We start from the raw sequence: 21,269 nt of genomic DNA, 5'->3' as shown, positions 1-21,269 counted from the left end.
CAAAAATACTGACGTTTACTTTGAAACCATCACTCTTTCACACACACAAAATAAGAATTTATGCCATTTATCAATTCATTTTAACCGTGCTAGAATAGAAAATCCAGCATGGCACGGCTGGTCACCAGCGAAACTAGCGTTAGCATGCTATGTTCTGGATGCTGATATGCTAGTCAGCCGCAATTTGTGTTAATATGCTGGTCACTAGCAAAACTATGCTGTATTTCGGATGCTGATATGCTAGTCAGCAGCAATGGAAGTTAACGTGACCTGCAAAACTATGTTGAGTTAACTAGTCACCAACAAAACTATGTTGTGTTTCGGATGCTGGTATGCTGGCCAACCAGCATGACCATGCTGCGTGACCAGCCAAACCAGCACTCGACCAAGAGTTTTTTTTTTTTTTTACTATAATTGTATGAAGATAACAGTTATAACAGATAAGTAAACTTATTGTGTCCAAAAATTTATTTTTTAAGTTCAAGAAATGTTTTACTTAGTAGAGTTTTCATTTAATAGAGAAGATGAAGCTTCCTAGGATTTCATAGCGCTTTGTTTGTTTTGTTGTTGTTGTTGTTCTGTTACCTTTTGTTTTCTTTATTTTTTTTATCAGAAGATAAATGTTCCGTGCATTATATGTCTATGATATGTGTCGTCTGAGTCAATCTGCTCTGAGTTTTAATTAATTTAAAGGTTTAATTGCATTGACAATTAGATTGTGTGATGGACAAACATTTTGAGTTCCATCAAACAGAAATATTTGCGACACCATCCTCAACAATTGAGCCCCCTCAATGAGAAACCATTAACCATTCCACTCTTTTTTGCATTATTAGATACTTCGTACATTAAAAACCAAAATCATTTACATTTCAGTGACCCCTTTATTTTAAACGCAGGGCATCAAACAATGTCATATCATACTTAAATACAAATAGAGCTCAATTAAAGTATTATATATTTAAAACATATGTGTGTACCTGACTGTAAATCTGTAACTCAACGTTTGATCTTATAAACCTGAAAATATCAAGGAAACTGATTACCTTAATTATTGTATAATGTGTAATGTGGGTTTACAGTGCATGTCAAATTTCAGTTTATGCTTGTGTTAATAATATTTTCATCAGTTCAGATTGCATTTCCGATAAAGAAACTCTGGATTAAAAGCTAAAATGGCTTGCCGCACATACATAGGCTATTTCTTTCGGCCCCTCTGGGGATTCCCTTTCTGATGGTGTGTGATGTTGGCCTGACATTTCTACACCTGCCTGCATGACCTTTCAACTCACCCACATCACAGGACCCTTTGAAGTGTTCTTCAGAGTGACCACAGGCCCACAATGGGGGGAGAGAGCAGGTTAAATAGCCAAACAGGAGTTCAGCTCTTTCATACAACCCATATCTGAACTCAACTCCCTTCTGACCTACAGCTTTACGCAACTCGTCCAGGAGAAGCACCTAAGTCATTATCACAGCGTCAATTAAAAGAGGCGCACAGCAGCGCTGAATAGTGCTCAGACGATCACAGGGACTCAGTGGTCAGTGGGAGGATTATGACAGTCTGAAGGCCGTGGCTCAGGGATGGAGGCTGGAAAGGTGTACAGCAGTAACACTGTGCTCCAGGCCAGAAAAGCAGTAGAACAGCTGAGACTGGAGGCCGGCCTGGAGAGGATCAAGGTAAGCACATTTTGTAACAGTGCTTCTGAGCATGAATATATATTTTTTTAAAAAGTTCAATTTGAAAGCTGATCAAAACCTCACGATACACAAGTTCAGCTTGAAAAATTCCATCTTTTTTTTTTTAAACATTGGCTTTTTCAAAGTGAGCTCACTTAGTTAGAAATTATTTGTTTTGTTAAATAAATTTATTTAGCTTATAAAAATTGATGTGGATTCTTTTGGTATGGTATACATAAATTTCTTAAAAACTATATTAAAATTCTACAAAGAAGCGAGAATAGCTCCCATTTTGAAGTGCTTCAAGCTTAGGCTAGTAATTAATTAGCTTCTTATTTTGCACTTACACTTCAAACACTTACACTTTACACTTTTTTATATCTTTTTTTTAGCACTACTGTCAGAATATTGGAAAATATCTTCATATATAGTCAAGTTCATATCACTCACACAATTTTCTCTTATTTTCTTTAAATAAAGTAGTTTGAAGTGATATGTAAACTATGTATAAGGTTCAAAACATCATCATTCACTGCCCAGACTACAAATGGAAAATAAACTGCAAAAACAGGCTCTTTTGAATTCATTTGATTCACAAGAACCAGCGAATTTAGATATACCCACATATTCAGTGTACAGCAGTTTAACCCCACCCATTCACACTGAAGCTCTAAAGAGTGTTTCAGCTGCGAGTGCTTTTTGAATGAGGCACAATGCAGGTCAGCCAATCAGAACAGAGTTGATTTATATCGGTATTAAATGCATAGTAACAAAAACAGGCTGGTTAATTCTGTGGGGTAAAGAGAGGTTGGAATGTAAATGGCCATGTAGTGATGGCCATGTAATGGCCATTATGTACCATGATTGGTACATAAAACCACAAGAAGGTTTAAGTGCACCAATGGGGAAAAGCTAAATTGCTAGAAAAAATGTAGGATACGGACCCTTTAAGGTACATTTCAGTGTTGAGAAGATTTTCTGAAGACATTTTGAAAAGTTGCTGACCCTTTTGCTTGAACTCTATTAGCTGGGCTGATGGTGGTGGTGTGTTTGCCGCAGATTTCGGCTGCAGCTGCTCAGCTTGTGCAGTACTGTCAGGAGAACCGGAGGGGAGATCCACTACTGACTGGCATCGCCGCCTCATCAAACCCTTTCAAAGACAAGAAAACCTGTGTACTACTGTGAAAGAGGAAAAGACATGAAACCATGTGATACAAACGACGTAAACACCACAGAGATGGCCATAATATCCATATACATTCAGTGTTGTACATATCCTTGAGTGATTTTAAAAGCATTACTTCTTCAGTATTACTTGTGCTTGTAAATGTCCTGTGTAATGGATTTCATATCTTTAACCCATTCATGTCCTTTAACTAAACTGAAAATCAAAATACAAAAGAACTGGTATAACTGATGATGTTTTGCATTTGAGTTTAATGAACATCTAACAGTACGCATTTAAATAGTCTGCCTGCATGTAATTTTCATACTTTTTTTCTGTATGAAATTTAGATGTTGTTAAAAATGTGTAGTCCTGTGAGACTGAATATGACAAATAAGCTCTCCTTAAAAAAGAGATGCCAAAAAGGGTTTTTAAGCAATGCTACAGAAGAACCACTTTTGGTACTGTAAAAAAACATGTTTTTAAAAAGATTTGTGAGTGTGAAGAATTTTTACCTTCACAAAATGTTAAGATTCTACCCCAATTTGTCCTTATTACAGCTTCGTTCCATTACAGGAGCTTTCAATTTTTCAAGCAAATTTGCAGGGATACTTTTCCACACCAGTTTGGTCTGAACAGTTGGTTGCATTTTCTGCTTATAAAGAGTAAGAAGGGGTCCCAAATACATTCAAAGTTGCTGAGGTCTGGACTCTGGCGTGGCCGGTCTGTTGTTTTGAGAACACCAACAGCTTCTTTGTTCTATTTCCCTGTCTTAGTAAAAGCTTCTGAACAGCTGCACATCCTTTCACACTCATGATGTCTAGTTGTCTTCTAACAGTGGAAGAATGAACAGAAACAGCCGTGTTTTTTTTTTTTTTCTTTCTCTAAGATGAAAGTTTTAGGTACTGTTTATCGGATGATGACAGTTTTTGCGTTCTACCAGGTCTTGCATGGTCGTTAGTGGTCCCATTTACTCTGTAGCTTTTAATAATTTTTGAGCACTGGTTTGTGAAACTCCTGTTTTTTCACTTATTTTCTTTTGACTTTCCCTTTTCTCAAACAAGGGGATTGATTATCTTACATTTAACCTTCTTGGAAACATCTCTGAAAAATTAATAATGTTATTTAAAAGCTCTTTTGACAGGAAATTAGTAAATGAAGGGTGCTCTCTGACTTGCACAGTTCTGTGTGTGTAGTTTGCCCCTTGATTTATTAATCCACTGGAATCCAACTCAGACGCAACTTTGTTTAATGAGACTGTTTATTATATTTTTGTAAAAAATCACACACAAATTAAAAAAAGTTGTCAAATGGTGCAGCTTGGGTGGGTCAGTATTCAGGCTTACAAGGAATGAAGTCCCAGTATTTGACTGAGAAAAAGTTGCATGAGTGTTCAAGAGTATTAGAGCTACAGACGAATAAGAGAACTTTTATGAAGATTAATACTTGCCGATTCAGGACATACACAACAATTTCAATTCACACACTCGCAGAAGAGGAGTATGAAAAACACTGTTCAGCCAGTCAGTCAGTCTAAATGCGGTACGGAAAGCAATTAGGTGCAGCGTTTGACTTTCAAGTTTTCAAGCAATGAACTGCCACTCCACAATGAAATCATAGAAACGACGTGATGTACTGACTTGGCAGTAGAAGCCTTTGAAAAGATATAAGGCTGATGCTGTACTTCTGTAATTTGTGCGATGTGAAAGTCTCTTTGTGTGCTATCGGAGTAATATGTGTCACAGAGGAGGACCACAGAGGTGAAGCTGGAATGCTTATAAAGGAATGTGAAGTGTTTTAAAACTCTTTAACCTCTAACAGCACTTTTTAGACAAGTATTAAAGTGTGCTACACTAACCAAGTCAGTTTTTCAGTGTCCCTTTAACAACACAAATCAGTACGATTCAGCAACAACTTTGAAATACCATCTACATGTATGTGCAGTTTCAGGGTATGTTAAATAGTTTATAATAAATATGTTTAAAACACATATAGTGTTGCTGTATTTTTTTCCACAAACACACATGAAGGTAAACTTATCAGTGTAGTGCCTTTGGCAGATTATACGATTACATCATCACAAGACAACACGCTGAACAGACGATCCTTCCCACACCTCCTACTAGACAAACTGCTCTCCAGACAGATAGAGGGTGTCGTCTGTGGTTCATACAGAATCTCTCTGTAGTGAGCTGTCACTGCCTGGGCCTCCACACCTCCACGTTCATATCACCAGAAGCTATAGCCAACACGCCCGCCTCCACACTTAACTACAGAGAGAGAGAGAGAGAGAGAGAGAGAGAGAGAGAGAAGACTTTGAACTTTGGTTGAACTACTGAAGAAAGGGGTGTGTCCAAATAAAAAATATTGCTCATTAAATATTCAATCCTCTGCGTCACTGATGTAAATCATATAGAAGAAGAAAAAAAGCCCTTCAGATTCTTTAAACAATTCCAAATAGCAAATTTGGCTATTTGATAAATAAAAAAAAATCGGCTGAAATATATTTAGGCTGCTGAGGCTTGAAATGCCTACAACCACAAAACTAAAAACAATCCTGACCAGCATTACTGTTTAGTAAACGTTTGTAAACATCAAAGTTACGCAAGGCTGCTGAATTATGTAAAACTCATTCACATGGAAAAGGTCTACTGTATGAACTGTATCTAATGTTTGATTTAGCTACGTCAGTTGCAATGTGTGTCTGGTCAGAAAACTATCCAAAAGAATGCTTTGGGACAACATGTAACAGAACTAAAGAACCCATAGGTACCTGACAGCTTCGGTAACATGATTGTGGAAATGTAAAAAAAATAAGAGATAGACATGCTACTTAAACATACAGTGGCAAAAAACTACCAAACTTGAGTGGTGGGGTGAGAGAATATCATCACTGTCTGAATAAATGTATCTCTATTTTTGTCATTTTTTTTTTTACATAATTTGACAATGCAATCTACCATCTACATTAAGTTCAAATTTCATGACAATTGAGGATAGAAATGCTCCAAAATTACTTGGAAAATACACTGTTTCATTGACTTTCAATCAAAGCTATGAACGTTCAAAGTTATGAGGCTTTATTGCAACCGCAATGATCTGTAACCGGTCAGAGGTTGTTCATTTCTTGAAACAGGCAAAACTATCTGTCAGTGTAGTGAGATTATTTCACTTAAAGTCACTTAAAATAGGCAAAACAAATGTCTTCAAAAAGTTAAATCATATAAGCTTACAATAACCTCAAAATGAGAAATATTAGATACATACACTAGTTTTAAGATAATTTTACTTGCCAAGACACTATTTTTTGAGGTGCACAAACAAACCATTCTGAAAGCTTGGAAGGTGGTCTGAATTCGGTTCATTTGTGGATCCATTTATATTTGGCGTGTTGGCAGATATGTGCAGAAGACTGTGACTGAACAGACTGGGACCGCCTATGACTTGAACTGATTTAAATGTAAGAAAATGACCTATGAGAACTCAGTTAAAAGAAAGCAATCAACATTCGACAGTCACAAAAAGCATGAAACACAGTAGTGAGTTATGACTGAATATTAAATGTGGTAAAACAGGGCAGTCTGGGACCAGGACAAGGGTCTCACAGCAGGAATGCTGATCTTGAATGTTTGCTTTTGTGGCTTGGCCTGATAGTAGTAACCATAAGATTAGTAAACTGAACACACCCAGTGAAGGAAGCAAACTATGCTCATGTGGGAATAAAATGAGACTACACCTACCCCGTTCACTCCTGCCTGATGGTGAAGAGTACACAGAGTCTTTGGGGGTGCGCATGGGAGGTGAACCTAAATCAAGCCAGAAAACATAACCTACTGAGCATGCTACATATAAAAGTAACAGTGATCATTGAGCTTACACACTGAAAGATACTGTAGTATTAGTACCCAGTAAAGTTAAATCTCTGTGAATTAACCTTAATAGTGCGATCAGAGGAGCATGTGTAGAGGGTGCCAGGTGAGTTATGGACGCCCGTCACCAGTGAACTGTGGCCCACATTAAACTGAGCTATAGACTTAAAGGAGCCTTCGTTCATGGAAAAGGTGTGGACAAGTCCGTGATTATCTCCTGCCCACACCTCTCGTCCGCTGTACGACATGGACAGCAAGTAGGACTTCAGCTAAAGAGAGGGACAGATCAAGAATACAGTATTACGCCCAAACAGATTAGCATGATGAAGTTACTTTAATACTGAAAGAGAAATTTAGCAAAAAAATCCAGTTACCCTGATGACAAATGACAACTAAGACGTGTTTGTTGTCTGAAGTTTGCTTCCCTAATTTTTGGCTAATGGCTATTAGAATAATGTAGTAACACTATTCTATTTGGGTGACTTTGTGGAAAATAACTGTGGTAAACGTTTTAAATGGGATTTTGGAGGGACTTTTGGTGGGACTTTGTCATCTTCAGTTAGGCCACAAAACAGTAATTAATCTAGTAAAAAAAAAAAGAACAGAATCCTGAGTGTCACTTGAACTTTTCAGTTGGAGGCCACTTAGCCTGATGCTTTTTGTCTGAGCCTTTTAATCTAATGTCTGAAACCTGACATTGTAGTCTGAGGATAGTCATAAACTGGTCAACATAACATATAAAGCTTTTTGTACAGGTATGATATCTCCCTGCCGCAATGGTACACAGTGAACCCTGATAACGATTTTACAATGTTATTGGATGAGTCATTCAAATCAGAGCCGTTAATCAACAACTTTGAGAGAAACTCAAAAAGCTTTGGTAGATATGCATGTGCCAGTTTTGTGTACATTTTTGTGAACATATCATAAATAAACGCAACCAAACTAGCACAATTAAAGTAACTAAATTAAAATCAGTGATGGGTTTTACAGTTAACTGTAAAAGCTTGCATGATAATGAATACATTCACACTGGTTTCAAATGAGTTTTTACCATCACTAGAGGAGACCACAGTTACCATTGTTAACCATCATCAGACACAGGCCTAGCATCATATAAACTACATGCCTAAATCATAATTAATTATCCATCACGCTTAATTTAAGTTAAACAAGTTGTTAAATTATCTACAACAGACTTGTGTGGATTCTGACACTGTAGGACATACTGTTTTCTACAAAAATGGACAAAAATACATTTTTAAGATTACCATTGTTACTGTTTTTAGCAATATAACATACTTTTCCAAGCTTCCTTTAGTTGTTACCTCTTACTTCTAAAAAGCAAATTTTGGACATCAAACATGCCTTGGCTGATTGATTCTGTCTGGCTAAGGGGAAAACGCATTCATACAATCTGGAAGTTTTTATGAATGGGATCTTTTGCCATTTTTATTTCTGGTGAACTGAGTTTGTAGGTCTGTGTATGCGTACCTGTACTTTCTTCAGTAGTCTCCCGGCTCTGCGGTCAAACACTGCCACTGTGTTGTCTTTGCTGCCAGAGAGAATGTACTGTTCATCTGAGGCCAGGCACAGTACGGCGTCACCATGGAGACGAAGGCTCTTGACCAGAGGCTCTGCGGCTGCAGCACAGATAGATCATAAATGAAAACATCCGAGATGACATTAAGGATAAACGTTACAGGAGGTCACATGACTGATGACTGTCCAAAACACAAGAACAAAGAGAAAAGATAAAAACAAAATATAAGCTTCTAGATGGCTGCTATTACTGTTGTTACTACTTCTGTCCATTTTTATAGATAACAGTCAGCCTTAAAGTGTCAGAAACCAGTCTAATTGACATTACTTAACTTGGCAGCTGGGTTTGTATGTACATTACTTGTTTGCTAAATTAGCCTGTATAATTGGCATATAGTGCTCAAAAGTAGTTTTAGGACACTTTAATCATCAATTGTTTTTTTAAAATGATTGAATTTGCTAATGTATTGTGGAAATTTTGCTTTAACATATTCAAATTTCAGCTATATTATGACTTATCAATCAATACTTTGAGTTGAAATGAGCAATATCAAGCAAGAAAACATTGACCTAATTCCCCATTTTACTTCCAAACATATATTAACAAACTAATGCATACACGTTCAAACCAGAGGTGTACATCATACCTTTAAACATATCTGACTCTAAATTTCATTTACATTCTGAAAGATACAGAAAGTTAGAAAACTAAGAAAACTTGAGTTGAATTAATCTGTCAAAGATATTGTCTGTTGGTAAGTGTTTAAAACGTGCCATGCTCTGGCATCCAAAAGTGAAAATCCAACAAGCTTGGTTGAGCATCAGATGTGCAAATTCATGTGCTCCATGCCTAGAAAGACTTCAAGCTGTCACCCAAAAAAAGGATATGCAACAAAATACTACTACAAAACAACTACTTAAAATACTGAGCACTGACATACATAAAGGAAAGATACACTAATGATCATCCTGCTAATGTTTCAGTACTTCTACTTTCCTTGCTTAAGTTTTTAGTTAATTATTCGGATCATTTTAAGTCACAATTAGTAAACCTGGTCATTATAGCTTTCTGATGGATACAAAAAATAATGATGAATTTTCATCGTAAGGAAAAAAAAAAAACAAGATATAAAATATTTTCAGAGAGGCCAGTACTACTTTTGAGCACTGTATATGTGATGTGCTAAGGGCATTTCAACAGTAAGACCTAAGTATGATCTAAGTACTAACTATGTAGTATGTGAAGCAAATTTCAGATACCAAATGTGATGGCTGACCGACTATATTCAGGGTAACAGGGAAATTGTGTAAAAGTGTAAGACCTTCATACTCTAACATGAAGGAGAAAAACTACATTGCAAAAACACACATCATATGTAAAGATCCTTTTAACCACTAACCTCTGGTATCATAAATGCTCACTTTCTGGTCATGTGACCCAGCAAGCAGTGTATCTGCCTGGCAGGAGAGGCAGAGCACGGCGGCTCGGCCGCGGATCAGCCCCCGCTCGGCGCCCCCGGCCTCCAGATCCCACAGACGAACCGTGCTGTCGAAAGAGCCAGAGGCCAGGAGAGGTCCGCTGGCCGCCAGGCACCACACCCAACCCCGGTGTGTGCTATAGAGGCCACGGCCCCCCAGCGTGCGCAGAAGCACCCCCCTGGGGCCCCTGCGCAGGTCCCATAGATTGACGTTGCGATCCCTGGAGCCGGAGGCACACACTGCGCCCTCACCGCCCACCAGCAGGACGGAGTTGACATCTGCGATGTGACCCGACGGGAGAGTGATGTGCTCCAGGGCTGGGGGAGGACTGGGTGATCGGGCAGGTGGGGGGTCAGTAACTGCACCTTCATCTGCAGCTGAGTAATAAAACCACAATGATAATGATTGAAACAATCAAATCAATATTTTTTCCAATATTGATGATAAAACATTTTTTTTCTCAATAAAACGATTGTGTTGTTATGATCTTCATTTGAGTGTTAGTGAATTTTGAACAGTTGATTTCAAACTTCGTTGTACTAGCTAGCTAGCTGTTGCAGTACTCAGGTGTGGTTTCGGTCTTAAGACCACAAATTAATGGTCTCAGTCTCGATCATTTTGACTCAGTCTTTGTCTCGGAGTAAGGTGGACTTGGAAATTGTGCTCAAGATCAGCTATGTGCAATCCCTAAATCTGAAACAACTGAAAACTGACCTTTTTTTTACTGACTATAAACAATACCTTCAAACAGACTGAAACAGTCCTTACATGTTTTTTAAAATCTGTTGACTGCTAGTTGATCTAACTGATCCTTTCCACAATAGCATAAAACCAGTTATTATTAGTTTGTTGGTGTTTTTGGTTCCAAAATCAAAACATTTCCTGGGTGTAGATCGGACCCTGTTATTACTACTGTGTTTTAATTTTATAATAAAACTGGATTTATGCTATTTGGTTTGTATTCAGTTGACTTTTTGGTGACTTATGAATAAGTTTTAGAGGAGAGGCAGAGAATATATTTATACTACATATATTACACACATATCCTCTGAATAAATGTTAATGCATTCTCTGTCTTGTTTTGGAGTCGACTATTACCAAGTCTTGGTCTTGACTTGAACTTGATATGTTCAAGTTTTGTTCTTGACTTAGACTTGCCTTTCATGGTCTTGACTACAACATTAGTATTAGCTGCGCCTTTTAACTACTAGTCTGGAAAGGAGGAAATGGCTACCTAGCTATTTTCAGTGTTGAAATTATGAAGAGTATTATTATGAAGAGAGTGTCTTGGAATAAAAGAACACTATAGCAAAGTAAAGCCCACATGTACTCTGCAGTCTGAAATGCGTTTGGTTTTATCAGATTTAATGCACAGCACCAAGAATAAGGAGGGATCATATTGGTATCAGCAGGCAATTGTTTAATTAAATTTGAATTTGAATTCCAGTCAGATTATTAGATTTTACTGATATTGCAAACCAATATTTGATGATGCCATTATGGTATCCAGGAAGTGCATGGCCCAGTTTCCCAAAAGCATCCAAGCATTAAGACCAGTTTAACTAATAAACAGTGTTTGTGGAGGTGCTTGCAAAAAAGCTGCAAAAATGATCCCAGGTTATATTTATCCCATGTGAATCGACATGAAATAAAAATGCTATCATTTCTGTGGAAAAGAGTTTCTTAATTATGGAAGCGCTTAAAAGAAAAAATGTACTTGCTTCTTTATGGTTAACATAAAGCCGATATGCATTCTTCTACCTCAAATGTATGACTCTGAGCATTAAAACATAAAAAAATAAAGAAAAAAAGTGGTGACAGCCCTACAACACACTTTTGGATTTAGAATTGCACAAATGAGTAATTACTGACAACTCTTTTCTATAAAAAATCCATAAAAATCGGTCATGACTTTTGGTCATATTGCCTACCTTCATACATCATGTCCTCAAGATTGTCATTGTCTTGCCTACGGTCTCCACCTCCGCCTTCAGGGTGGTTTTGATAGTTCTGCCCATCCTCAGCAACACCACCAGCGATTCCGTTCTCTCTTCCCTCATCTCTAATGATTGGTGCTGCATTGTCGTCCCTTACTTCTCCTTCTCTATGTCTTACAGGACGATCTTCAACATCTTCTTGTGATGCTTGAGGCCTGTCTGGCTCTATCACAGCTTCATGTGCTGCTCCATTCACTGCTCCAGCTGCTTCTTCACCTTCTTCATCAGCGCCATCCTGCTCTGGGATCTCTTCTATCTCCTGCTCTCCCTCTGCTTCTTGCACTTGCGCAACTCGTTGACATGCAGCCCACTCCTCCTGCCTAGCCCAGCGCTCAATCAGCTGCTCCATCTCCAGGCAGGCTGTAGGCCAATCAAAGTTGTCCCTCGGCCCAACAGGAAAGGAGGTTTTTGGGCCCGTCAGGCGGTGAGCCCGGAGCTGCCAGGCTGAGGTGTCCTCACCCACCTCACCCAAAGCGCGGCACACCTGAGAACAGAGAGAGAGGGATATTGTTTTCAGTAGAACCACTTTAAATTATCTTTATTGACTTGTCAGTAGACTGACATGTAGCCTTGTGTCGATAGTTGACATTACTGAACATCATGATAATTTAAAGAAGTGCTGATATTATGCAAATTATTGTTCTTTCATTCTCTTTCTGTAAGCCAAATAGCTGGATTTATGTAAATGAGTCGATTCTCATGACATCACAGAAACAATGAATTCTTGAATGAATTCTACACAAAAGAAGTGTGAGTTTGCCCATTCTTCACAGTCATCTTAAAGATCTGATAATATAGTCACATAACTGCCCATTTCCTATGTGAGCCCACACTTCAGTTACTCACTCTCATAAGCACATAACAGTTACCTGGTAGTTTCATAGTACTTACACAGTAATGAAATAATAAGCCTATGGCTCAATGATGGTACGTTATGCTGAATGGAAAGAATGAGGAAGAGAGAGTCGATTTTACATCAGGTAAACAATGTCACCATATGGCCACATCAACACTCAGGCTGTGGAGCAGCCTAAAACACTTCTGTCTGATCCTATGCAAATCCTGAGTAAAAATGTTTAGCTAAAGCTATATTATATTGCATCCATGAACCTGAACACCTTACCTGTGGTAGAACATTGATGACACACTGTGCTGGTAGATGTGAGGCAATGCGGGCAACCATCTCCCATGGCAAGGACAGCAGGCCTGAAGGAGAGGGGCTTGTCTCTGGGGTGTTAAGAGGGGGCGCCAAATTTAATCTGCAGAGATAGTTTACCAACTTTAACGTAGACTTAAAATATAGGACTACATTAAACTCATTTACCATGAGACAGGAAACAGAGAAGGTACAAAGAGCTAGTAAACAAGCCTATCATCAGTTTGTGAACAATTACTTTCTGTGAGGTAGATTCAGAGGCATTAAACGCTTCGGCCATCTGGTTCCTATGAAAGCTCTAAAGGGCCATGGAATGGCATTTTTTAAAGCTTTTTTTCTGTAATCAAGGTCCTGAGTCACTTATATCATTACCAGAACATAACAAACATTGTTTTATCAAGACAACATTAATCACGATAATGGCATAAATATCTTGAGGTCTCAAGTAAACAACATTGATTATGTTACAAAAAACAAAGTAAAAAAAACATGCAAATCTGGGGGCATTAGTGGTGCCAATAGTTGTTCCTATCAACAACTCTGTGAACAATTCTGACTTGGTAAGTTTCTCTAAAACAGAACATTTCACATCTAAAAAAGCCCATTTCCCCTGTAGAGAGTCATAGTGAGCCATAATAATGAAATTTATATAATTATAATTATAACTTGGTATCTTATAATAATGATATCCTATTTCATGATTATGACTTAATATACCATAATGATGACTTGGCATCTCATAATAATGAATATGTCATAATTTTGACCTAACATCTCTTAATTATGACATACATTCCCAAACGTTTCTCATTATTATGAAATAGTAAGCCATTATTATGAGATATTAAGTCGTAATTATAACAAAGTAAGTTATAATTATGAGAAAGCAAGTCATAATTATGAGATATTAACTCAAAATTATATAAATTTTAACCACAAATATTAGAAAATAAGTAACAATTATAAGATGCTAAGTCAGTCATTATTATGAGATGTTAAGTCATTATTATGAGATATTAAGTTCCATAATTACGATAGTGTGAGATGCTCAAACGTTCTCGTAATTATGAAAGAGAATCTCATTATTAAGAGATAGCATGTTATAATAATGAGATGCTATGTCATACTTATGGAAAGCTTTCTCATTATTTTGGCTATATGTTTATCTCGAGTGGCGGAAAAGGGCTTCTATAATACGGGCTTCTGAATGACTTTGTTCACATCTTAACTGTTTAATCATGGATTGAATTATTCTGAGAAAAAAATACAGAACCACCCTTTACGCACACAGATACATTCATTTTCACGTCAATTACAGATCATTAATAATACACCAGTATTACTCACCCAAGTTGGCTTGGCAGAGGTGCATCGTTGCTGCTCAGACCAGGCGACTCCCCTAAAAAGGCATTTCTTCCTCTCACCTTCTCCTCTTCCTCCAGGGTGATCTGTGGCACCGACATCCACTCCACTACAACGCAGTGAAATATTAAAAAGTCAATATTAAAAAGACATCTCAGAATAAATATTTTCCTCGAGAGGAAGACGGACAAACCTGTTTCTCTATGATCTAACATGACCGTTATTGTTCTGTGAGCAACGCTAGTTAACGATACCTAGGTTAGCCATCCGACTCGACCTTTCCTTCACGACTGATTTCTTGTTCACTCGCAATAAAAGAAAACATTTCCGAACTGGTGAATAAAAAAACTCCTGTGTATTTTGAATAAACTCGATCGAATAACGTTAGCTAGCTAGGTGACTGTCAAAATGCTTGCCAGCTAGCTAGCTGGTCATTTCCTTACCAAGTAAGTGCTGGTCTCAGGACTGACTGGACAGCTCATTGATGATGACCGACAATTACCTCATGATTTCCTTTAATTATAAACTCGCGTTCAAAGAAAAAAAATCGATAAAATCGACAGGTCAGTCCGGCCACTCTCCGCCTGGCTCCTCAGAGATGCACCGCTGTTGTCGTCACTGCTCACTGCTCATTGGCAACTTCAGGTCAACGTTACAGTAACTGACATTAACGAAAGACTTTAACGTTACTGAATGACCCGGTAAACTCAATCTGACGGGAGAATGCTGAAGCTATCCATTCAATATTACAGGGAAATCTACAGCTGTTTTAGGCTCGTGTAGATTTAAAGACAACAGTTTACATCAACGGCTTCAACTTTAACCCAACAGCCGTTTGGTTTCATATCAACACTTTGAATTCTGTTTTGGTTCCGGCGTAGAACATTCTCGTCATGAATCGGTCTTCTACGATAAAAGTCTCCTCAAAACCTTTTTTAATTTAAAATCAAATTCAATTTACAATATGCAACTATTAAGCTCTACTGCATAAAAATACTATATATATATATATATATATATATTTTAACTTCAATAACTTTAGTGCTGTCAATTCCACATATCCAAACATGTCCCCTGCCTTTATTTTGAAAGCTAACCCAAGCTTCCTGTCCGTCTTGAAAAAGTAACGTTACAGTTGCTGGTTTCACGTCGTGACCCTCAGGTTAGCTTTCCGTTTCGACCCCTGATAGATATTTTTAAAACTGCATGCCATTTTAAGTGAAAACGCTACAGTTTCAGCTTTTAGGTCATGTTATATCTATAGAGATGAGCATTATCTAGCGTTAGTACTCGATGTCAAATAATGCTTTTAGATGAAGGGAGGGTCACATTCTCTAGCAACTAATCAACTATCGTTAGCTAACTAGGTTAGCTAACTAGCTCAACATTTTGATCTGAGATCTGGTTCTTTACAGCCGTTGAAAATAGCTTTGCAGACAGTTTACATTATTTTAGTATTTACTAACATACTGTAGTGTTTTGTAATGATGCGCTGTTGCGAAAAAGCCAGGGTACCATAAAATAAAATCACAGAAATAAAATGTTTTGATGAGCCTCCATTTGTGAACGCACATTTTATAAAATGCACCAGATTAGATGTGCAAATGACACCAGGCTCCCAGCACTTTTCCAAGTTTCAGAGTCATTCACTTTAACTAATTCTTTGCTCCACCGGTGACCTATAGATAATAGCTAACTGTTCTAAAAAGCAAGCCATGCAGTTTTTTTCATGAATGTTTATATACCCTATTTAATATAAACTTACACTGATGGGGCATAACATTAACAACACCTCCTTTATCTACACTCATTGTCCATTTTATCAGCTCCAATTATCATAGAGGCGCACTTTGTAGTGCTAAAATTGCAGACTGTCGTTCATCTGTTTCTCTGCCTACTTCGTTAGCCCCCTTTTACCCTGATCTTCAGAGGTCAGGAACCCCAATGGTGGACTATTCTCAGTCCAGTAGTGACACTGGGTTGACTAGCACTGCTTTGTCTGTTGGACTACAGTGTGTAATTGTAGAACTACAAAGTGCTCCTCTATGGTAAGTGGAGCTAATAAAATGAGAAAAGAGTGTAGAAATGAGGTGGTTTTAATGTTGGCTGATTAGTGTTCATATCAATAGTATAGGTAAATGCATAAGGAAACCTGTCTTTCCCTATCCTTCTCTTTTTGTGCATCACAGAGCTGTGTATCTGTTTAGTTTCATAACTTGGAATTACAGTTTGTGGTTGAAAACCTGTGGATGTCCTCACTTCCCGTAAACTGGAGGTCTCTTAGTTGAATAGGTACAACGGAATGGGTCCAATCCGTTGGCCCACTGACAGTGCAGTTCCGTCCAAGAGTTGGCTTAAAGGAGAATTCCTCTGACTTTATAGAAATTCTTCACAGTTAAGTTGTAAACAAAGTCATTCAGAGTGATTTGATATGAAATGCCGCCAGAGATAGTTACAGAGTCAGCTTTGTTCTCAGTGGTGGTGATAGGAACCAGACGTCTGAAGCATTTAATGTTTCTAAAAGCTACCTCCTAGAAGGTTGTTACATGAAATGGGTACGAATAGGCTGTCAGATGCCTGAGACATTGGATTACAATTGTTTTGAGATAAGCGTTTGGGCTAAAACATTTTTAAATCCATTTATGGCAGAGATATGCGTAGGGTGTTATAAGACAAAATAATATCCAAAGTAAACATATTTTTTCATATTTACCACTATTGTAAAATTAACATTATGTATAAAAACTATTACTTTTCGTTTTAGTAAATTAAATGGCTGTATTGAACACATTAAGACCCCTGGTTCTATTCTCCACCACTGTAAAAAATGAGTTGGTAAGTTTATCTACAATGAACCATTTCACATCAGATCACTCTGAGTGACTTTGTTTACATCTAAATGATCAATTTATGCAGAAAATGATGAGATCCCCTTAAATATAATACATTCATGGAAGATCAGCCTTTAATGAGTGAAAAAGGTTAGAGTTTCAAAACCAGTTAGGCAGTCAAAGATTATAACATTTTTCAATTACGTCAGTTGCTTGTTTAAGACATTCTTGTAATGTACACCATGTTAAAAGTGTGCAATGCTGGTGCTTGAGACATATTTCTTGTTTTGAAACAGGCATGGAGGATGACACACAGGAGGAGACCCTTGCACAATTCAAAGAAAAGCGTCTGGGAGGATGGGGCATCCTGCAGCTGACAGCAGGGACAGGACTGGCCGTCTATGCCATGTGGGCAGGAGTTTTGATGCCAGGGTTTCGCAGAGTGCCTCTTAAACTGCAGGTAAGATCAAAAAATAATTGGCTGATTTAAAATTCAGTGCAGAGTAAATCACTGATGAGTCTGATATCTATGTATGTGTGTATTTATGTGTTCATATTAGGTGCCTTACATGCCAGCTAGTAAAAGACAAGTGGGTAATGTTATGACTCTGCTGAAAGGTCGCTCTGGAGGTTTTGCTGACTTGGGATCAGGTGACGGTAGGATTGTAAGTAATTGTTTTATTTTGTTGTCATACTTGTTGAAGCTGTTTCCTTGAGCATGGCAGTGCCTGGTGCAGACAGAAGTGTTTCAAGGATGTACACTCTATACTGTATATATAGTACACCTTTGTAGACACCTGCTCATCGTACGTTTCTTCTGAAATTAAGGGTTCTCTCAAATCTGGGTTTTTTTAAGGGAGTTCCCCCCTCTCCCTTGCTGCAGTAACAGCCACTACTTGAAACATTGCTCTAAGAGTTTGATTGTATTCAGCCACAAAAATATTGGTGAGGTCAGTTACTGATATTTTGTATGATCAGTTCTGGATCATAAACGCCACTCCCAAATCTCCATCACTTCAGAGAGCACAGTTCCACTGCTTCACATGCCCCTCTAGATCACACTTGGCATTGGGCATGGTGATCTTAGGCTCATGTGTGGCTGCTCCAGAGTGTCCCACTGTATTGACTGTGCTTTTCTATGGGTTCATACAAGCTGTTTGGTGCATTTGAATGCCTGTGTCAGCAATTGTTGCACCTTAAAGTGGCTGAAATCACTAATTAAAAGAGACTTTTTTTTTGGACATTTTGCCCAATCCAAATCTCTGGACTCCAGTATGTGGCCTTCGGTCTCACCCACTTTGGACCTGCATTTGGTGATATTTACTCAAGTCCTCAAATTAATCATGTTGAATCTATGAGGATACAAGTGTATAAAAAAAGCAGGACAGTTCAGCTTGAAGCACTTTTATACTGACACTGACAGCATAATTCATAAGACTTATGATGAAAGATCTGCTTTTGTTTTTCTTTTCAATTTTTGTTCATTATGTTTTCAAACTACTCATGTTTCGTTTATCACGTTCAGTTTGCTAGGACTTTTGTGTGACTTCCTGAGCAATGTTTGCAAAAGCCTGTGTCCCAGGTGGAATGCTTTCCAGAAGTTTGCAGAAAGTCTACGTTATGTCCTACATGAATGGCAGAACTAGACAGACTTATGGCCCTGTGGACTTTCTTAGTAATGGGCACGTTAAGTCCAGAGCACACTAGAGATTTTGAATGGGCAATAGTGTATATTCTTATCTTTTCTGTTTTAGTCTAAAGTAAGTCTAGGCTCAAAATGGAAAATGACTGTGCACGCAAAGGTCATTTCTGTATGATTGTGTAGGTAGGAAGAAATGTTTCATGCTGTTTCCATTACTGCTGCACCTGCAATTTACATTGTACAGGCAGCTTAACTGATGCAGGACTATTATGTGTGTGAGTAGGTGTTAGAGGCGAGCCAGCAGGGATTTTCTCCTGCTGTAGGCTATGAGCTGAATCCCTGGCTCGTCCGGCTTGCACGCTTTTATGCTTGGAGAGCTGGCCAATACAAAAAAGTCTCATACCGACGAGAGGACCTGTGGAAGGTGAGCCAGTTGACTATAGTTGTCTCAAGACAGGCCCTATTTAATTCTGTGCTGTTGACAAAAAATTGATAGAAATGATCACTTTTATTTGTGTGTACAGGTTGATCTCTCTGGCTATAAGAATATCTCTGTGTTCTTGGCACCAAGTGTGGTAAGTGTATCAGTGGTTATCATAAACACAGTGTTGTGAACAAACAATTAGCATTTAAAGTGCTGTGCAAAAGTCAGAGACCAGTCTTTATTTATTTAATTTCCAGTAAAAACACTCATTAAGTACAACTTCTTCATTGTTTAAGAGGTATTTTTTGAGAAGAATATATATATGAAAATCCACTTGCATAATGGAGGGAAAAGTCAAAGCAAAATAAGTGAAAAAAGGAGTCTTACAAACCAGAATTCAAAAAATGATTAAACAATATAGAGAAAATGGGACTCCTAAGAACCATGCAAGACCTGGCAGGCCACCAAAACTGTCCCCATCAGATAAACAGCACTTTCATCTTTGAGAGAGAGGAGAAAATCAAGCTTCCACTCTTGCTTCAGATCTGAAGCTGTCACTGTGAGATAACAGCTCAATGCTGTGGGTCTGAATGGATGTGTAGCTGTCAAGATGCTATTATTATATGAACAAAAAAGCTGCTGGCCAGCCCAGTGCAGACCTGAACATCACTGAATGTGCTTGGGATTACTTTACTTATTATGAAAATCAGAAAAGTTCCAAGACTGAACTTTACAGATGTGGAAAAATGTCTGTGCAAATTTCTTTGGAAAAACTAAAAGCAAGACTCCCAAAAAATTAAGGTGCCACAAAGGCAAAGGGTGGACACAATAAATCTGGAAAGTTGGTATGTAATTTAGTTGTTGAGGCCTCTTTTCTTTACGCTGAAAAAAGAATTAGTTGTACTTAATGTCCATTGTGAGTCAAGAGTAAACAAATGAAGGGTGATCTATGACTGTGGCACAGTACAGTTTTACAGCAAGTATTCATTCTATTGTCTTTTGTCTATTAGCTCACACTTTTACAGGAGAAGTTGCTGACCGAGCTCCCTGAAGATGCTTTGATCATTGCTGGACGCTTCCCCTTTCCTAACTGGACACCGTGCAGGATAGAGGGCGAAGGTGTGGACAGAGCCTGGGCGTATCATATGGAAGCGCTCAGAAAACAGAACCAGTCAAAGAACATTACATCGACTGAGCACACCAGATGATACAGAACTCTACTTTAATACCATTTTATCAATACCATTAATACAATAGTATTAATACTATAATACTATTTTATTACTTCTTATCATTTTATAACATTTTAATTTACTGTTTTTATGGTTGTTTTATTCAACCTCTTGACTTTGCGCATGATGTAACAAGAATAACTTTCGCTTTCACTATTGCACACTCAAGGTTCACAAGGTTCATAATGGTGCAGACATCAAGCACTTGTGGATCTTTAGGTTGAAAGAATTGAAATTTCCACTAGTTGTGTAATTTCAACTATTTAAAAAATAGTGAATAAAGAGCTTCTTTCCAGGTCATTGTAATGACAGGGATGCAGTGTTCAGGGTATTCTTCAACCAGATTTGCTGGTAGCCCTTTTTTTTTACCGGAAATACAACGTGTAGATCACAGGATAAGCCCAAATTCTGCATTTTTCAAATGTGCTCTCAGCGATTGTGGGTGCTTTTTGAAGTCTTGGAACGATCGGGTCACTTCCTGCTTCTGTATGTGACCTAGTTAACTTAACTCCTCACGATAGTGACATGAACTTGAATAAGAGCAACAAAAAATAAACTAATTTATTCCTGAGAATCATTTCCTTCACATCTCAATCACTTCCCCTTTATCAGGAGTTGAGTTATGCGTATGTGTGTGTTTTTTTTTAATGTTTTGGCTGAGTCTTGTAAATGGCGTGACATGAAATTATGCAAGATGAGGAAAGGTTCATTGAAAAATCAAATGTGTGCCATTTTATCTCATTTTACCTTCAGTGTCTGAAGTTTGTTTTTTCAGTTCTGCACTAAAGCTACAAGGCTAATATAATAGAAATCTATGTTGCCCATAAAGATTTTCAGTGACATAGACATGTATTACTTGTTAGCTATGCCAGCCTTGTAGCTCATGTGTA

General features: G+C 38.0%; 3 protein-coding genes across 10 annotated transcripts; 2 read left to right on the top strand and 1 right to left on the bottom strand.

Annotated features, from left to right (window-relative positions):
- The first annotated feature begins 1,537 nt into the window (after window positions 1-1,537).
- On the top strand, window positions 1,538-3,081 carry LOC118821274 (guanine nucleotide-binding protein G(I)/G(S)/G(O) subunit gamma-7-like). Its single transcript, XM_036589819.1, has 2 exons — window positions 1,538-1,680; window positions 2,740-3,081. The coding sequence occupies exons 1-2, from the start codon at window positions 1,585-1,587 to the stop codon at window positions 2,863-2,865; spliced, it is 222 nt and encodes a 73-aa protein (XP_036445712.1). The 5' UTR covers window positions 1,538-1,584; the 3' UTR covers window positions 2,866-3,081.
- Window positions 3,082-4,820: 1,739 nt separating this feature from the next.
- On the bottom strand, window positions 4,821-15,100 carry fbxw9 (F-box and WD repeat domain containing 9). Of its 8 annotated transcripts, none has more exons than XM_036590181.1 (10): window positions 14,694-15,100; window positions 14,444-14,555; window positions 14,236-14,359; window positions 12,856-12,991; window positions 11,667-12,216; window positions 9,657-10,112; window positions 8,209-8,357; window positions 6,780-6,983; window positions 6,586-6,651; window positions 4,821-5,115 (listed from the first exon to the last, which is right to left on the bottom strand). In XM_036590181.1, the coding sequence occupies exons 2-10, from the start codon at window positions 14,463-14,465 to the stop codon at window positions 5,041-5,043; spliced, it is 1,782 nt and encodes a 593-aa protein (XP_036446074.1). In that variant the 5' UTR covers window positions 14,466-14,555; window positions 14,694-15,100; the 3' UTR covers window positions 4,821-5,040. The 8 variants fall into 8 exon arrangements, with proteins under 8 accessions (XP_036446074.1, XP_036446079.1, XP_036446076.1 ...); XM_036590186.1 differs by having other exon boundaries at window positions 12,856-12,959; XM_036590183.1 differs by having other exon boundaries at window positions 14,505-14,555.
- Window positions 15,101-15,359: 259 nt separating this feature from the next.
- antkmt (adenine nucleotide translocase lysine methyltransferase) lies at window positions 15,360-20,998 on the top strand. The gene is made up of 6 exons (XM_036590373.1): window positions 15,360-15,412; window positions 17,378-17,541; window positions 17,642-17,746; window positions 19,007-19,147; window positions 19,248-19,298; window positions 20,158-20,998. The coding sequence occupies exons 2-6, from the start codon at window positions 17,380-17,382 to the stop codon at window positions 20,353-20,355; spliced, it is 657 nt and encodes a 218-aa protein (XP_036446266.1). The 5' UTR covers window positions 15,360-15,412; window positions 17,378-17,379; the 3' UTR covers window positions 20,356-20,998.
- Window positions 20,999-21,269: the final 271 nt, after the last annotated feature.

The sequence above is a fragment of the Colossoma macropomum genome, unplaced genomic scaffold (assembly GCF_904425465.1).
Source record: "Colossoma macropomum unplaced genomic scaffold, Colossoma_macropomum, whole genome shotgun sequence".
NCBI classification, from domain to species: Eukaryota; Metazoa; Chordata; class Actinopteri; order Characiformes; family Serrasalmidae; genus Colossoma; species Colossoma macropomum.
Note: the sequence above shows the minus strand (reverse complement) of the source record. Positions and strands in the feature narration are given on the sequence as shown.

What these genes read in the sequence shown, in the direction of transcription:
- LOC118821274 (XM_036589819.1), top strand. Translation starts at nt 1,585, where the DNA reads ATGGAGGCTGGAAAGGTGTACAGCAGTAACACTGTGCTCCAGGCCAGA. An exon ending in CCGGCCTGGAGAGGATCAAG is followed by an intron (nt 1,681 to 2,739) that starts GTAAGCACATTT and finishes TGTTTGCCGCAG; the next exon opens with ATTTCGGCTGCAGCTGCTCA.
- antkmt (XM_036590373.1), top strand. Translation starts at nt 17,380, where the DNA reads ATGGAGGATGACACACAGGAGGAGACCCTTGCACAATTCAAAGAAAAG. An exon ending in GAGTGCCTCTTAAACTGCAG is followed by an intron (nt 17,542 to 17,641) that starts GTAAGATCAAAA and finishes TGTTCATATTAG; the next exon opens with GTGCCTTACATGCCAGCTAG. An exon ending in TGTTCTTGGCACCAAGTGTG is followed by an intron (nt 19,299 to 20,157) that starts GTAAGTGTATCA and finishes TTTGTCTATTAG; the next exon opens with CTCACACTTTTACAGGAGAA.
- fbxw9 (XM_036590181.1), bottom strand. Translation starts at nt 14,465, where the DNA reads ATGTTAGATCATAGAGAAACAG. An exon ending in TGAGGACATGATGTATGAAG is followed by an intron (nt 10,113 to 11,666) that starts GTAGGCAATATG and finishes TTTATTACTCAG; the next exon opens with CTGCAGATGAAGGTGCAGTT. An exon ending in GACTACTGAAGAAAGTACAG is followed by an intron (nt 6,984 to 8,208) that starts GTACGCATACAC and finishes CCCTCTCTTTAG; the next exon opens with CTGAAGTCCTACTTGCTGTC.